General features: G+C 37.8%; 1 protein-coding gene across 1 annotated transcript in view; it reads left to right on the forward strand.

The window, feature by feature from the left end:
- TINAG (tubulointerstitial nephritis antigen) overlaps window positions 1-10791 on the forward strand; it is a 48792-nt gene extending 38001 nt beyond the window's left edge. The window contains exons 10-11 of the mRNA XM_026845404.1: window positions 9417-9462; window positions 10491-10791. Coding sequence (XP_026701205.1) covers window positions 9417-9462; window positions 10491-10601 — 157 coding nt within the window. The 3' untranslated portion in view covers window positions 10602-10791. The remainder of the gene's footprint in view (window positions 1-9416; window positions 9463-10490) is intronic.
- Window positions 10792-16774: the final 5983 nt, after the last annotated feature.

Here is a 16774-nt window from a genome sequence, read left to right on the forward strand (position 1 = left end):
TGTTGGAAAGACCAGGCAAAACCATAGTTTCAAATTCCAACAACCATTTTCTAAGATGCTTTGTATCTTGGAGAACACTAGTCAGTGACCTTAAGCTTTATTATTAACAAAAAATTAAGAACTTTTGCCTAATTAATGTAGATGATACTCCTAGACTTTGAAAGGTACTAGGATTTTGTGTTACAGCACTAAGAATGGGACATAATCTGCAACAATTATACTTTTTTTTTTTTTTTGTCTGGTAGAATTATGACAGTTATATGACCAATTCCAGAGAAGAAAGTGAGATGAAAAGTTTCATACCACATATATTTCTGTCCCACTTCCGTTTTGTCTGGAGAAGAGGTACTGTGAGCCTTTTACAAAAGCAGATCTTTGGTATTAAGATAAACCAGGTCAAAATGAGAGAAACCAAGTAATCTTTGTATCATGTTGCTGTGTGCATATATAAGAAGACAGCGTTTTTGCCCAAGAGATTTAATCGTTTGTTTAGCCAGTGTGGGGATAGTAAATTTGTGATGATGACATAGAAAACAAAGTATTAGAGAGGCAAATGAGTTCTGTTTGTTAGCACTGACTGTGGTCAGCACTCGGGTGGGATGTATTATCTTCAGGAGGTATCCTTCTCTCTTGATAGTAGAGAATGGTTCTTTTCCTAATCCAAATGTTACAGCTTCTGAAAGTTGAATTGTTTGATCTGGACTTTACCAAGTCTTGTTTGATCACAAACATTTTTTTTTTCAGAGATGGAAAGGGCTAGAAATATCTCATTAAATATATAACCATGAAAATGCCGTGGTTTACATGCCCTGTCAGGCAAGAGGGCAAACCTGGGGTGCATCACAGTATAACCAGATGGTAAAAATTGGTGATTATCCCACTGTATTCAACACGGGTGCAGCTTCACCCTGAGTACTGTAGCAGTGCTGGGCCCCACAGTTTAAGAAGGATGAGAAGGTCCTTAAATGCATCCACAATGGGGCAACAAAGCTGGTGGAAGGGCTGGAGGCATGTGCTGTGAGGAGCCGCTAGGATCTTTGGGCTTGTCTGGTTTGGAGAAAAGGAGCCTGAGGGGCGACCTCATTGTTCTACAGCGTCTTGAGGGGGGGAAGTGGAGAGGGAGGTGCGGAGCTCTTCTACCTGTCATCCAGTGGTAGGATGCATGGGAATGGTTCAAACCTGAGTCATATAAACTGCATTATATAAGATTTACTATTTGTCTTATTTGACCCAAAGGTCATCGTGAATGCAGAAATTAACAGAAATGAAAATTGAAAAAACCAAGAAAATTATGAAAAAATTGATGAAGAGTAAAGACCATAACCTTAAAAACAGAATACAGGTTTCCTTTACACAGCCCCAATGTATGCTGGTTTTTAACAAATTCATTGCTTCTGTCTGTGAAGAAAGGATGTGACACATCCTATTTTCAATGCACCCCTGCTATAGAAAGGCAGGGAGGTGCCATTGCAAGTAAAAAACTAAACAAACCAGAGACAAATCTTAGCTTTATTCCTGTAAATCTGGGAGTTTTACCGGGGATGTCAGTGACTCCAACATTCAACTTACAAACTATAACTTGGAAACTGCAACTGTGAGTTGAAGCGGTTGAAAATAAAGAACTGCACAAATGATGTAAAACTGTATTTTGCCGTTTGTGTATTTTTGATTGATAGATGGGGACTGTCAGCATGTGAGAAGAGTCTGTTCTACATATAAATTTCTGAATGGCAGTAGTTAGAAAGATGATCTGGAATGCTGATTCCTAGAGCACTGGTGTTCAATAAACAGTTTAACTCCAAAGCACTGACTTCCACTAACATCAACAGATCTGCAGGGATTAATATCTTGAGATCTAAGATGTGTCTTTCTTTACTCTTAAGGCGTTTCTTCTTTTTAGTTGACATCTTCAGTCTTAAAAAGTCACTTTGTATAATATTTAACTGTTCAGATGTCTTTGCTCTGTTTGCTGTTAACCTACTTTTGCCTACAAAGCTGAATGTAAACACACTACAATCCAGTTTCTGTTCTCCTACAAAATGTCTCTGTTTTGAAGCAGCTGCTGATAACCCTTTTGTGTTGTGTTAGGCTGCATTTCTAGCTTTTATACTGTTTTATTCAATGATATTTAATTATCAACTACTATATTTTTTTTCTGAAAATTTTCTTTATACTTCTCTTGTGAAATCCACCTTCATTATAGTGATACAGTTTCTTGTAAAAGAAACTAGGAAATGTTCAAACAAAATCAATTTCCATTCTGTGCAAGAATACTGAAATAGTCTCCATATTTTAGTTTTTTAACTGTCAGGCAGTGTTGTGCATTCAAGGGCCTACTCCTACAGAGTTAACGTCAAGGGAAGGTTATTAGTGAAAAGAAGAACTAAGGTGCCTCTACTATATAAAACTAGACACAAAATTATGAAAATCCTTTATGGAAGCACACAAATACTCCTTTTATCTGAAGAGCACCAGAGATCTTGCACCAGAGTCAGATGGAACTGGTTTCCCTTGAAATACCTTGTTTACTCTTTCTCCTGGAGGGGACTGAATGCAGTTTGGTGAAATTTTGTCTTTTTATTCAAGGTTATTTTTGATTGAAGGTCATGGTGCTTTTGGAAAAGCTAAGTGGTGTGTTTCTTACAGGATATTTCTGCCAAACAGAAGGAAACTCCTTTTTTAAAGTAATTTTTGGTAATTGATAGGCAGACCTTCTCCTTAATGGTTCCTTAAAATCTCTTATTTTTCTTTGTAACAAAAATGGAAATTTTGGAGGGGGTAAGGTTGAAAGCTTTTCCTAAAAATACCAAAGGTGGGGACATTAGTGGTCTAAAGCTTTGTAAAAATAACCTTAATAGATTCCTTGTCTCTACGAGTAATGAGGTCCAGCATCTGTTTGCTTTTGAAATGTCATTCATTTGAAGTAAATATCAAGCTGGAATAATCACAAAAGCGAGAGACAAAGAAGTGTTATTAGATTATTTTGGTCATCTTCCAGAAAATGTAATATTGTTCTCTAATGGATGTTGTTCAAGTATGTGTCAACTCAGTTTTAAGTCCCTGTCATTTCCACGTAGGAACTAATTCCACCGGGAGTTAAATTACTTAATTGCTGGGAAATTTTTTCTTGATGTTTTCTTTCTTGGACTTTTTATCCCTATCCTATCTACAGACTAATATATGACAATTTTATCTTTCTGCTTGACATTTGACCCCAACACACATCCAGGTTGTTAACGTATATATATTTTTGGTTACTTTTTCTAAATTTTTCATGCAAATACCTGTTACTGTTGCTCTTTTTATTCCCAGCAGTGATTTATCAGATTTAGTGTAGCACTCCAGTCATATACTGTATAATTCTTTACTCAAAACATGCATGATCTTGCTTACTTTTAATCCCAGCTTCTTAGCTTTTCTTTCTAATATTGTTAACATACCTAAAGCAGACTCCATGTTTATATGTATTAGCTTCCAAGGCCTTGACTTCCCTGGAGACAAGGAAAGTGTCTGATTACCTTCAACAAGGTTGGGATATCATTAGTTAGAACATGTAGTTTGGATAGATCTACTTTAGGACAACTGGTTAGTGACAACATTGGCTACATGAACTACAGGTTCTCAGGAACAAGAACCATCAGAGAAAGAAAAAGAAATGTAGGAGGAGATACAATAATGACTATAAGAAATTGTATCAGCTAACAACTCTGAAAGTGTCATATTTTGTTTATGAAGTAGTGACAATCATTTATTAATTTCCATTGATTTTAACTTACAGTCAAAATATTGATACCTCTCACTTTCATTAATAGATTCTCATACCTTTTCTTTAAAGATTACTTTCTGAAAGCAGATAATGGCAACAGGATTTGGTCTTCTACTAAATAATTTTCACTTAAAATGCCCAGCACAGAGGGGTTCTGTTCCACAATTAAGACTCCAAGGCAGCACTGGTTTACAGGAAAAATTCACTGAGGTGTCAATTTACCTTCCAATTTGTTGGTCCCTAAACAAGCTCTTGCTCCAAGCCACAGAGGAAGATGCATCCCAGATCAGTTTAACAACCTTTTTAAGACAATAGATTCCTGCTTTAGTTTTTTTTCAACCAAGCTGTAGCATCTATGATTTTGTGCTATATTGTGAAAAACCAATATATATCAGAACTGTAATTTCCACGTTGTTTATCATGATACTTTAACCCTCTTATTTCAATTCTTTGATTTTATGCCTGGTAATTTAAGATGGACAGAATCCAAGTTCTTCAGTCTGTAATGTCTTAATTTTCATCAACATTTATTCTGAAATCCTGTGTTACAGTTCTGTAGTTCTGGAAGTTGATACATTCTACTGTCTGCCGATTCCCATTCTAACACTTTATTCACTGTATATTTCCTAATAATTTTCAGTCTTCTCCTTTGCTCATCTTATGCTTCAGTAGGCAATTAATTAAGTCAGGATTCAATCTGAGATTCAGGCAGGTGTGATGTGCTAGATATCCAAACTCTCATCACAGAGATGATGATATAATCAACAAAGTCAGTGGAGACTGGAGGGCAACTCAACTACGACTGCTCATGAATCCATTAGTTTCCCTCACACAAATATTTGGTGCTATCAGAAGCAGGAAGAGCTTCCCAGCTGGCTGTGTCTCCAAAAGAATGGGCATGTCTCATAGGTCCTCTGTCATACCTGCCAGAAACATGTGGATGTCTCAGGCACTCTAAGGAATCTCCAATAGCCCTAGACACCTGCATTTAAGCAAGTGAATGGATCCCAATATACTCTGCTTTCTACTGTGGGACATATATAGATATCTTAATCTTGAACTAAATGCCACAGTGTTTTACTGTCAGGAAAAAGACAAATTCTGATTTCAGTTCTGATGTTAACATTTACATTGAGGATAATAATGCCAATGTACTAGTTAATCTCAGAAGAGACCAGTAAAACAGTAGTACACTATATTAACTACATTTTGGAAAATATTGCAATGGAACTATTATGTATTCTATTTTTCCACAGTATACCCAAACCAAAAACTTGCATTGGTTAATAATATCCTTGCACTACTGGTGACTTCCATAATCTGTACAGATCTTTCATTTTTCTGGGACAGAAGTGGGTGTTATGGGGTTTGCTTTTAAACCTCAATGACTTATTTAGCTCCTCTAGGATTATACTTCTAGTTACTATTTTTTTTTTTTAATTTTGGTTTTGAAGGTTTTGATAGACCAAACAACACTTTCTCTGAGATGCTATGCTCCAAGAAAAATGATCTGGAAAGCTATCGCTTTCCACAGTTGCTATCAGTAATATATCAGGTTACTTTTTACTCCCATAGCGTCTTCCATGAGGGTTCCTTTTTAATTTAATAATGAAAAAACTTTTGCAACAAATGACTATTATAAAATACAAAATAAATTAAGAAGTCAAATCTCAAAGATTATCCAGATTCAGGAAATTATATATTGTACAGAGTCTCATCTATGTAGGAAGACATACAGGACATGAACTCTATTGAAACAAGACCGTTTTCTGAATTTGTGAAATAAGATGACATCCATTTTCCATTCAGCCTAATGGATGGCTGTTTTAGAAGGTTAACATGTCTTCTGAATTTATTTTCAGGTTACTAAATACTACCTGATCATTTTAGCAAATTCCTCTCAGTCAGTATTTCAAGGACTAATACTTACAGCAGCAAGTAAAACAGCAGTTAAAATTCAAACTGAGTTTAATATTATTCATTTATATCATATATTTCTTTATAACTCAAAAAAAAAAAATCACTGTCAGGTGCCTGGCTTAGCAACAGAAAGGACATTTGGAGATCTATCTTCTCTGAGGAATCTAAACTTAAACCTAAAGTGGAAGCTGTGCTTGGATGCCGTAATATGTTTGATAGGTACAACTAAGGGATACAATGCAGAATGAATTTTTGTCATCAGTAAGACTGAAATCATGCAATCTACTGAAGTATAACTTTATAGGCAGGAAAAGGGAAAACCAGAAATTGCAAACATCAAATGCAATACTTATACTGAGAAATCTATTTTAGAAAACCAAGAAATCTATTTTAGAAAATATATCTTCCTTTACAAAAGATACCATTGCAGAAACGCTTTCCACTTACAAGTTTTTTTAAATAATTTTTTTCCTGTTTGGAAGGTATATTAGTATGACAGCCAAGAAATCCCTAGAAATGCTCTTGATGGGGCTGCCATTCATTCCCAGAGGCAAGATGGCAGATCAAACTGGCATGTGGCTACAAACACTGCATCATCGTTGAACAATACATATTGAACATGCTTCACAACAACAGCTGTTTCCATTACAGCTGTGTGATTTTTTCAGACTGGGAGAAGGACTTTCGCCTGGGAGAAATGAAAATCAGTGAATCTCAGCCAGTCTTTGGAACAAGTCTGAACAAACTTTGCCAAATTTTAGGAAAGGCTTGGGAAACAGGCCTAGGACCTCATGCCACAGTTGCTTCCAGTAGAGGTCAGCACCTGTGAAGGTGATACTCCCTTCCACCTTTCTTGCTAAATCCTGCTCCTGAGTCATGCACTGACCCCAAGACCGGTTTTGATCTGTAAACCTTATTATCTGCTCCTCAGACTGCAGTCATTAAAAAAAACAACCAAACAAAGAAAAAAAGGCAAAATCACTTGTCCCATCACAATATATTAGTATACATAATTATTTAACTGTTAGACAAAATCTATACACAGAATATATAATAATTCACAGAACTGTAGACTGAGGCTGAAAGTTGTTTGGTCCAACTCTCTGCACCCTAAAAGATGCTTGGATCACTGAATAGATTAGAACAGATCCCTGGAGGTCATCTAGTTTAACCCCACAGCTCATAGCAGAGCCTCCTTCATATAGTTAAGGTTCATGAGGCTTCTCAGGTCTGAGTTTTGGATGTCTCTGAGGACAGATATTCCACAACCTTCTACTTCAGTAGTGCCTAAACACTCTTGTTGTAAAATACTTCTTTTCCTTACGTGCAATTGCAATTGCCCTTGCTGAAAACTGTGACTGTCATCTTCTGATCATTGGCTGTGCATATATCATGAGTCTGCTCTATCTTATCTATACTCAGCCACCGTAAAACAGAAGACAATAGATCTCCCCTGAGCCACCTCTCCTGAGGGCTGAACAAAGCCAGCACCCTCAGTCTCTCCTTTACATCATGTGCTTCAGATGCCAAATATCCCAGTGGACTTCTGTTGGTTCCAGCCTGTTAATGTCTTTCTTGTATGGGGAAGCCCAAAACTGGGCACAGTGCTCCAGTCACGGAATGGAAAGTCCTGAATAAAGAGGATTAGTCACTCTTTTTTAACCCTCTGACTGCATTCTTGTATACTTTAATTCAATGTGTTTGAATTTAGAGTATTTGAATGAATGCCTATGGGGCATGGATTACTGAGTAAGGAGCTCTTCTTTCTAAACAGTAAGATAAAATGCATATGTCAAGTACCTCTGTTTGTATCTGACTCTGATGGAACAAAACAGGAAATTAAATTCATGGATATGTTATAGTCAAGGATAAAAAAGAATCCTTTTCCATTTCATTTCTAAGTCTTCTTCCATTTAGAAAATTTTCTGAGAATCAATAAATTCCTATCGGTGCATTAAACTAGAAGTTGACTTTTTTTTTTTGTTAGAAAAATAACAAATATTAGAAAAATATTTAATTGCAGTAATGTGAGTCTGCAGGAACTGGTCATCATCCTGCTCAAAAAAGTGGGAGAGATAATGTGTAGTACTGAATGCAGGAATACATAGATATATATTCAAGGCAATTTTCCTCTGCCTTTAAGACTGATGTAAATATTGGACTTTTACAATGCAGCTGATACAATATATTTTTAGTAAAATGATCATGAGAAAATAAGTAAATCTGAATCTAATATGAAGTTGAATAGTTTATTATATATTTTTTAAAAATTTATAATTATGACAGACTGTATCTGAAATATATTTAGCAAAGAAATGGCAAAGATTATTAATAATCACTGAATTTTCATGAGATAATTTAAATAAAAAGCATCATAAGGTCTTTTTTAAAAAAAAAACATGACCAGCACTGTTTTTATGATTCCCTTCATTTGATGATCAGTAGCTACAATTTGTGTTTGCAACTGTAATCCGGACTTCACCTCTCTGCTAGTCACCAATTTGTCTGGCTTCTTTTTTCCCATTGGCTGGAAGTGCAAGTATTCCACATACATTAGTGTTCACTGTAAACCAAGGAGAGCTGATGCCACCATGTTCAAATTTTTTAGAAAGATGACAGAAAAATCTTCATTTCCCCATTCACAGGATGGGATTTCTCGTCATAGTTTTGCTGCTTGCCTTTCAAGGAGAACGGAGCACTGCAAATATAGCTCAAAAACATGGCATTGGTGGGAAATACTCCCATAAACACCCTGTCAGTGGCATTCTGTATATTCTAGGATTAACTTTATGCTGAGGAAAAACCTATAAAAGTTCACATCTTTGGTTCTCTGTTTGTGCCCTTTTATAGGCATGCAAGCATCATGACCTGTGAATAGTAACTAGACAACCATTCATTGCATAAATGTAAAACAGGACAGAGCTCTTTAAGCAGTCAGTAGACATACCATATATATAGCTAGCTAAGGTGTGCAGTGCAGCTTTTGCTTATTGAACTACAGCCACACAACAGCCTTGGAACTTCTTCTGCCCTGTATATATACAAAGTGAGGCTTAACAACTCAGAGCACTGCACAGTTCAGCTACAACTACACTATTATGAAAATCCTATCACCTGGCACGTGGGGACAATCTCTTGTGTGGTTTCACAGATATGCAGTAACATTTACCATGTCCTCAAACATGTCAAAGAAACATCAAGTAAGTTTACAGGTCATCCCACACACTGTGCAGTAAGTGTTGATTAGTTTGTCATCAATTTAATTTGACCTGAGAAAAGCTGAGAACATTTTCAGTCCCAAATCATCAGCTATTTTTGTAAAGGTGTTGGATGAGATCTTTAACAAAAATGTTCCTAGGGATCTTCAGCTGAATTGAAGAAATATGTTCACATTCGTTTCAATACTCCTACACAGTTCAATTCAGTTCAGCTGGCAAGCTCTCCAGAGGGAAGATTCTGTCAATGAAAATAGGTTTTTGCAATGACAGACTAAAACTATGCTTGCGTTATATTTTTGTAGTCCCTGATGGCAGAATGCTTATCTTAATTATCTTAATTTTCAGCAGCAGCGGTCTGTTATTTTAATGTGGAGTGATATATCAGTCATTCTTTGCTCTGATACTGGTATTAGGACAACTAAGACAAGCTCTTCTTTTCTGGTTGCTTGTTTAAAGCTACAAAATGTGAACGTATGCATCAAAGGTCTCACTAGTACCGTCTTTTGTAACAGGTGGGGAGCATTAGCTGACAAAAATGGACAGAAACAGAAGTTCTGGGTAAGTGAGTTCTTAGCACTCTGTTCTGAGGCAGAGGAAAAATTCTCTGCAACACAAACATCTAAACCCAACTTCTTTTATTTCATTCGCTCTGTCTGCATCTATTTTTTAAATTAAAGTCTCCTGCATAATTCTATTCCCTTTCTAGCAACTTTTCTCATGCTGACCCATGAACTATAGCATCATCTACCTCAATTTCAAAGCCTGTTTCTTCTAATCTCCCACCTATATCTGTGTTTTTCCTACACTGTCATTTCTGTCTCAAATCTTATTCAAATTCTCAAATGTTATTCAAATTTCCTATGAAGGGTCAGTTATTTTTGATGCCTGGAAATGAAATTCAGTAAAGGTGATCAATGTTATTGTACTTAATTTATTAAAAGCCCATTCCAATACCCAACAACCTGTTCTGTAAAGAAATGCTTCCTAATATCCAGTCTAAACCTTCCCTGGTGCAATTTGAGGCCATTATCTTTTGTCCTATCACTTGTTACCTGGTTAAAGAGACTCATCTCCAGCTCTCTGCAACCTCCTTTCAGGGAGCTGTAGAGGGCGATGAGGTCTCCCCTCAGCCTCCTCTTCTCCAGACTAAACACCCCCAGTTCCCTCAGCCGCTCCCTGTATGACCTGTGCTCCAGACCCTGCACCAGCTCTGTTGCCCTTCTCTGGACACACTCGAGTCATTCAATGTCCTTTTTGGAGTGAGGGGCCCAAAACTGAACACAGGAATCGAGGGGCGGCCTCAGCAGTGCTGAGTACAGGGGTCAGATCCCTTCCCTGTCCCTGCTGGCCACGCTATTGCTGACACAAGCCAGGATGCCTTTGGCCTTCTTGGCCCCCTGGGCACACTGCTGGCTCCTGTTCAGCCAGCTGTCAATCAGCACCCCCAGGTCCCTCTCTGACTGGCAGCTCTCCAGCCACTCCTCCCCAAGCCTGTAGCGCTGCTGGGGGTTGTTGTGGCCCATGTGCATTATTTCTAAATAATACTTTAAAACTGAAATAGATATTTTTTCCTCTTTTTCTTTTAGATTGCTGCAAATTCCTGGGGAAAATCTTGGGGAGAAAATGGTTATTTTAGGATTCTACGTGGGCAAAATGAGTGTGATATTGAGAAGCTGATTTTAGCTACTTTGGGATAGCCATAGTCTTCTACCGTAATTGTATTGTACCATACTCTGCTTTATCTATCTATTCTTTCTATTCTTGTGTATTGAGTTTTTCCAGAGAAATAAAAATTTCTTCTCTCTAAATTACTTTACTTTCTATTATGGCTCATTAGAGCTTCCTGACTTGAACACACTGCAGCCATCACAATAGACCTCACCTGGTACAAACACTCCTTTATATTAATAACAGGTCGTATCTATGACTACTGTAAACCTTGGTGTCTCACAGAGCAGGAAGTTCTCTTCTCTGTTACTACATCTCACCACTATTTTTTTATATTACTGATGGTTGATTCAACGGTGCCTGAAATAAATGGAGTTACATTCTTAGTATTAATCTCTTTACAATATGCACTCTGGTCACAAACCACTTGAGAAATATTGTGTGCTTTTCCACACAGAATTGGCTCAGACAGCTCATGGTCATACTGGATAAAAAATTTCAAAGATATCTAAGAGGAGTTCTGATGCTGTTGCAGAATAATTATTTTCCATCCTAACTTAGATAAGTTGAATCTATGTATCATTATCTCTTCCAGGAAATTTATTTTTACTACTATTTTTCCTAGGTCCCACAAAGTCAGTGAATTTAGAGTAATAAAAAACCTACTTGCAGTGACACAGCATATTCCCGTTCCCACAATCACAACTGAAAATGTACAATTTTAATAGATTGTTTAATTAAAGAAAAATAAAGAAGAAAATGTAATTTCTCCTCAGTTAAGTCTAGACTAGCCTAATTCCTGGACTGCTTCCCTTCCACTTGCTGTTTAACCTGGGAAAAGGCATGTGCCACCATTCCCAAAAGTCTGTTTCCAATGCATAAAGAAGGGAAAGACATTCTGTTGTTTGTCTCCACTGACATATCTGTAGTCCAGTTCCCAGTGTTGGCCAGCAGGATCATTAGTGAAGACAAGGTACACAGAGCCCCTTTCACTCCTAATGCTCCAGTAGCTGCTTCTGTCTGAAGAAAAAAACTACTGGCATAAAATTATCTATGAGAGAAACATCCCTGGCATGTTAAATATGTGGGGGGAAAAAAGCTGTCATGAAATTCCAGTGAACAAAAAATTTCAAATGACACCTTCAGTGTCTTTAATAGACTATGCTTCATTCTTTTGAGAAAATTAAGAACTGAGCTTCTAACATCATCAGCAAAGGAGTAATAGGTTTTCCTTCAAGAACTTTTCATGGTGGTGCTATAAAACAGATGCCCTTGCCATTGAGATTATGTCTCTTCAACTAAACTTGGGTAACAATTTGTGTTGCATCACTATTGAAAGAGCTATTATTAAAATGTTAGTATCATACTGTTGCACAACAAGCTTTTCTGTGGCCTCTAGTGTCACAAAATAAACTGAATTTAGACATAACATACTTCACTTTAAATTTATAGCAAATCATAACACAAGCAATTTTAGAAGAGCAAAGTGCTCTGAGACAAGTAACTTTTCTAGGTTTAGTGAGCTAAACCAGTACCTGAGAGGAAGGTGTACTGAGCCATCCACACAGCTACCTCCCAACCTCTTGGTATGTACATAAATGTCAAAATTTCAAAAGAGTAGAATTTAGCTCTGGAGTAAATGATACTATAAAAACATACCCAGGCAACTCTGGGTTTTTTTTTGCTTCATTCAACTTGAAGTTGGTTTGCATTGCTGTAGCTCTTACTTTTGTCAGTGGTTGCTGCTGCTCCTGATTTGCTTGCAAGATCTTTCTAGGATCTGGGCTGTCACATTACGTTTCTTCATTGATGAGAAAGCTCAAAACTACTCTCCTAGATCTTTACTTGATCAAGTGGTGATCTTGGCTTGAACAAAGCACCATGTGCAAGTGAAACAAATCCAACCATATCAAATCAATTTAACACTTGGTTTGCAAAGTGATACTGCTCTACTCACCTTCTGGGGTTAATCTTTGGTGTTCTGAGTGTTGTATGTGCTCAGCACTCCCTCTATACCCTCTCACGTCAGAAAGCTGCTGTCTGTGGAAATGTCACAGTACCTGGGATTTAACAGGCAGGCAAATGTATCTGCACCTGGAAACCAACTTGTTCTTTGAAAACAACTTTGATGCTGAGGCAGCTATTCTGTACAAGTAAAGGGTGTCCTGCCAGTGCAGGTCTTCTCGCTTACAGTGATCAAGAGACAGTGGAGCCTGGGAGCCACTAATGGCTTTGCCTCACACAGACTACCTGGAGACAGGTTTTAAATATCAGAAGGGCTTTGAGCTTTTCCAGTACACTATTTGGTGGGAGGATGAGGAAAATTGCTCTTCATTAAGATGCCAGCTGTCTCATTTCTCTCCTTTTTTTTTTGGCCTCTCCATCACTAATGCTCAGCCATGACTGCTAGCTTGGACTAAAAGTGTCATCTAGCCTGGAGCTTTTTTCTGTGTGATTAGAAAGGAACAATATGTCACTAAGGTTAATTCAATAGAGAGCTCATCATCTTTAAATCACTAGTATTACTAATGGAACAGCAGAAAAGGGTGGCATCAGGAAGGGAAGGCGATGCAGGAATAGCCTTTATGACATGGTGTAAATTTCTCTTTCCATAAAAACAGGAATGTAACACTTTTATGGCAAGTAGAAAAAAAAAATCCCACTCAGATTATACTTTACAATATTGTTAATAATATGCTGTATCAAGTTTTGATTAGTTGTCAGTCTAACTGTGAAACTTTAAAACTTGATATAGAAATAGCTAGAAGTATATGTCTTGGGATGTGGTACCTGACGGTATTCATAACTAGCTGTCTAAATTCCTATATATTTAGAAATAATTTCAGATGGAACTCTGAGCAGAAATACCTATGAACTTTGGAGGAGTTTGAATCTTTCCAACATTAACTGAGCAGAAAAATCTCCTGTTGCAATTTTTATTGACCATACTTCAGGGCTTTCCCACAATCAGATCCTAAATGTTACTGACAGTATCTAGTAGATCATCACTGTTAATGTCCTTTGAGATGGATTAAGATTAATTTTAAAATTAAAATGGCTAACAAGCCAATAAAGGTGCCAAGCTATTTTCACACTATTTTCCATCTTATTGTCATAGAAACATCACCCATCTTCTAAATGATAACAAATCAAACCCTGAAGATTGGCTTCCTGTTCCATGGAAAACACTGTCAAGCCTGGTAGTAATCTATGAGTGAATCGTTTTGTTTGCATAGAAGTGCCTGGCAAGCATTGAATTCCTGAAGGCAATTGCTCTGTCATGCACAGACACGTGAGTCACAGGAAGCTGCCTCTACACCAGTTTCCAGTCAGAGTTTTGGGGGGCACAAAAGAGGCACAAAAAGTTCCTTTCCTACCTCGGCACCAATCATTGCACACAACTTGGCAAGACCAGGTTTCCCCAGCTCTGTAGTTTGCTCACCATCATTCAAAAGTCTGAAAAATTGATGACGCTTGCCATAATTGGCATTTTCGTTATGTTACTATTTCAGAATCATGCATGGTGAAAATGCTTTTATGCAGCCATACAATAACATTAGTTTACGCATATTCATGCTAAAATTACTGTGAAAGGGGAACATCTGAACTAATGAGCACAATTGCTTGAAAACAAAAAGCTGAGGACAGTCAGGATGCAAAATGAGGTTGGAGCTGAGGGAAAGGTTTTGCCAGTGTGGTATTTAAACACTTCAAATTATAGGAGAAATAGGGCATATGGACATCCTCCTGAATGCCATCTTCAGAGAACTTACTTAGAAGTCCATGTACCAGCACTGTGTTGTTTCTACCCTGCCTTTAGCTGGGGGATGTAATAAGTGGCTTTGGATTTCACGTCTGTTATTTACTGCCTCTACATTTCCCTTAGGAGGTTGTGGTTAGGCAAAAAAGAAGTGGTTTTTTTTAAGGTGAGGTGTTTTTTTTTTTAGAGTGGTTGCTTTGTCCTGAATGCCCAGAGTGAGATCCCCCTGTGAGAGCTTCCCCTGGGTATACTGAGCCTAGGGAGGATTCTGGGCTTCAGGCTGGCAGCCAGCACTGGGACTCAACACTGCACAGCCTTATGTGTAGCTTTGTACTGTCACCAAAACAGAATTATTGACACCAATGTGATGTAGATAAGCAGACACTCCTTTATTAACGGCTGGGTGAGCGGGGGAGTCATCTCACCAACAATGCACACCCAACTCGTGTAACATGTTGATTATGTAGGATGCAGTAATACATATAAATCAAGTTCTCATGCAGAAACATGATAATTCCCATAACTTACTTTCTTATTCCCGCCGCTTTCTGCTCATGCATAATCAAGTCCTGAAATGAGTCGAGAGGCTGCTTCTGTGACCACCATGGACTATTGACCTAAAAGAAATATCCTCCAACACCCTTTGACTCAAGGACTTTGGCTCACATTGCAGTTTTAACATGCTTTGAGGTCCTTCCACAATACAACTTCTAAAACACCTAGTCTACAGGACAAGAAATCATTCTTACCAAACAGTCTAACAATTGTACCTCGTCTAGCAACATAACTGGTTACTTTAAACTAAATACAACATCTCTATGATGTTATTAAAACATTACACCACTATCTTTTATAAAAAAATATTTGAGATTCCGTTTAATTGATTAGTCCTAATCATTCCTTATCAAAATCACCAAAACTCATCAACTCAATAACAAATCAGTAACAGTCAACAAATGATGTGTTCTGAGGGAATGCACCTAAAACAAGCAGAAAGGGAAATCCAAGGGACATAAGGAACATATATCTGGAGCAGGGACTAAACAAACCCTGAGAGGAATGGCAAGGGGACTATTTTCCTGTAGTTCCAGGAATCAAGAAAAGTTGCTACACTGAGAGCAAACCTGAAGAAAATGAGCTACACTTCTAAGAACCAGAGAGAGAGAGTGAGGTTTGCTTGTAAATGTTTTCAGCTTAACGTTTTGCTAGAGACCTGACAGAAGCCTGCACCTGGGCATTTGATGCTGCATGTACCATTTGGTAACTGTTCCTATATAACTGGCTCACATCTTTGCACCCATTCCACACCGCAAGGATTAAGCCTTTAGCATGATAACTGTGTCTTTGCCTGAGTTAACAGCAAATTGTGAGTAACATTGCTTTATTCTGAAGCACTCCTATGTCCCTTCAGCCAAGATATACCCATATCCAGTTAACATGTTTATTGCCAGACAGATTCAATGTGGGGACTCTCAGCTGCTGAAATTTTCTTCGTCTTTAACTCCTGGTCCTGATGTCAGATTATTAAAAGAAATGTTAAAAGGTCAAAGATCAGCTCTGTTGATTAGTTTCTAGGACAATGGTAGAAACAAATGATTAACCTTGAAACAATCTGCTATGTTATATGCATGACAAAAAGCAGGAGCCTAGGTAGGATTAATGGGAAGTAGAGACAACAAACTGCAATGAACTGCCTATGTCTGCTAAAGTATGAGGAAACTAGGTAAAAAGTCATTCTGGCAAGGGGAGATCATGATCACTGACTCATTAACCACCTTTTTCTAATTACAATCCAGACTCAAAAGAAAAAGGTGGATAGGGAAACTAGGCATGAGTGCTAATTTACATGCTAAGTTTAGAGATCATGAGCAATCACTTGGTAAATATGTATCAGTGTACTGAATATGTATAAATTGTGTGTATAAATAATTGTAGTTTTTGGGACCACAGTGTGCTGTCTTGGGACAGGCACCTGTGAATATACATTCATGTAATAAAGGAAAATACCTCCATCCCATGTGTGAATTGGGCATCTGCACACCAGGTGATGAACCTGCATTATTGGGAAAACAGTCCCATGTGTTGTTCAGCAGTAACTCAGAACCAAGGAGAGAGGTCAGTGAGCAGGGGCTGTGTAGCAGGAACCTCTGATTTGTATAGCAGCAACTTGCTGCTAAGGCATATTAAAGGCACAAGGAATGCCATCAAAGGAATAAATTTTTGCTTTTCTTTATAACAGTGTAGCTGTCAAATATACATACTGTATTACTTACAGAAATTAATATTACTACTTCATTTGTAACACTTTATCGCTGTGGCTGGAAATCCTGATCATGGAGCAGCACCATGCAAAGCTGTTCCTGGAGAAATCAGCTGAAGAAGCCTGAGGCAGGAGGTCAGACTCTGCTTACCACTGACATCCTCAGTGCTTTAAAATTTTGG

The sequence above is a fragment of the Athene cunicularia genome (assembly GCF_003259725.1).
Source record: "Athene cunicularia isolate RWA chromosome 3 unlocalized genomic scaffold, athCun1 chr3_part1, whole genome shotgun sequence".
In the NCBI taxonomy this organism is placed as follows: domain Eukaryota; kingdom Metazoa; phylum Chordata; class Aves; order Strigiformes; family Strigidae; genus Athene; species Athene cunicularia.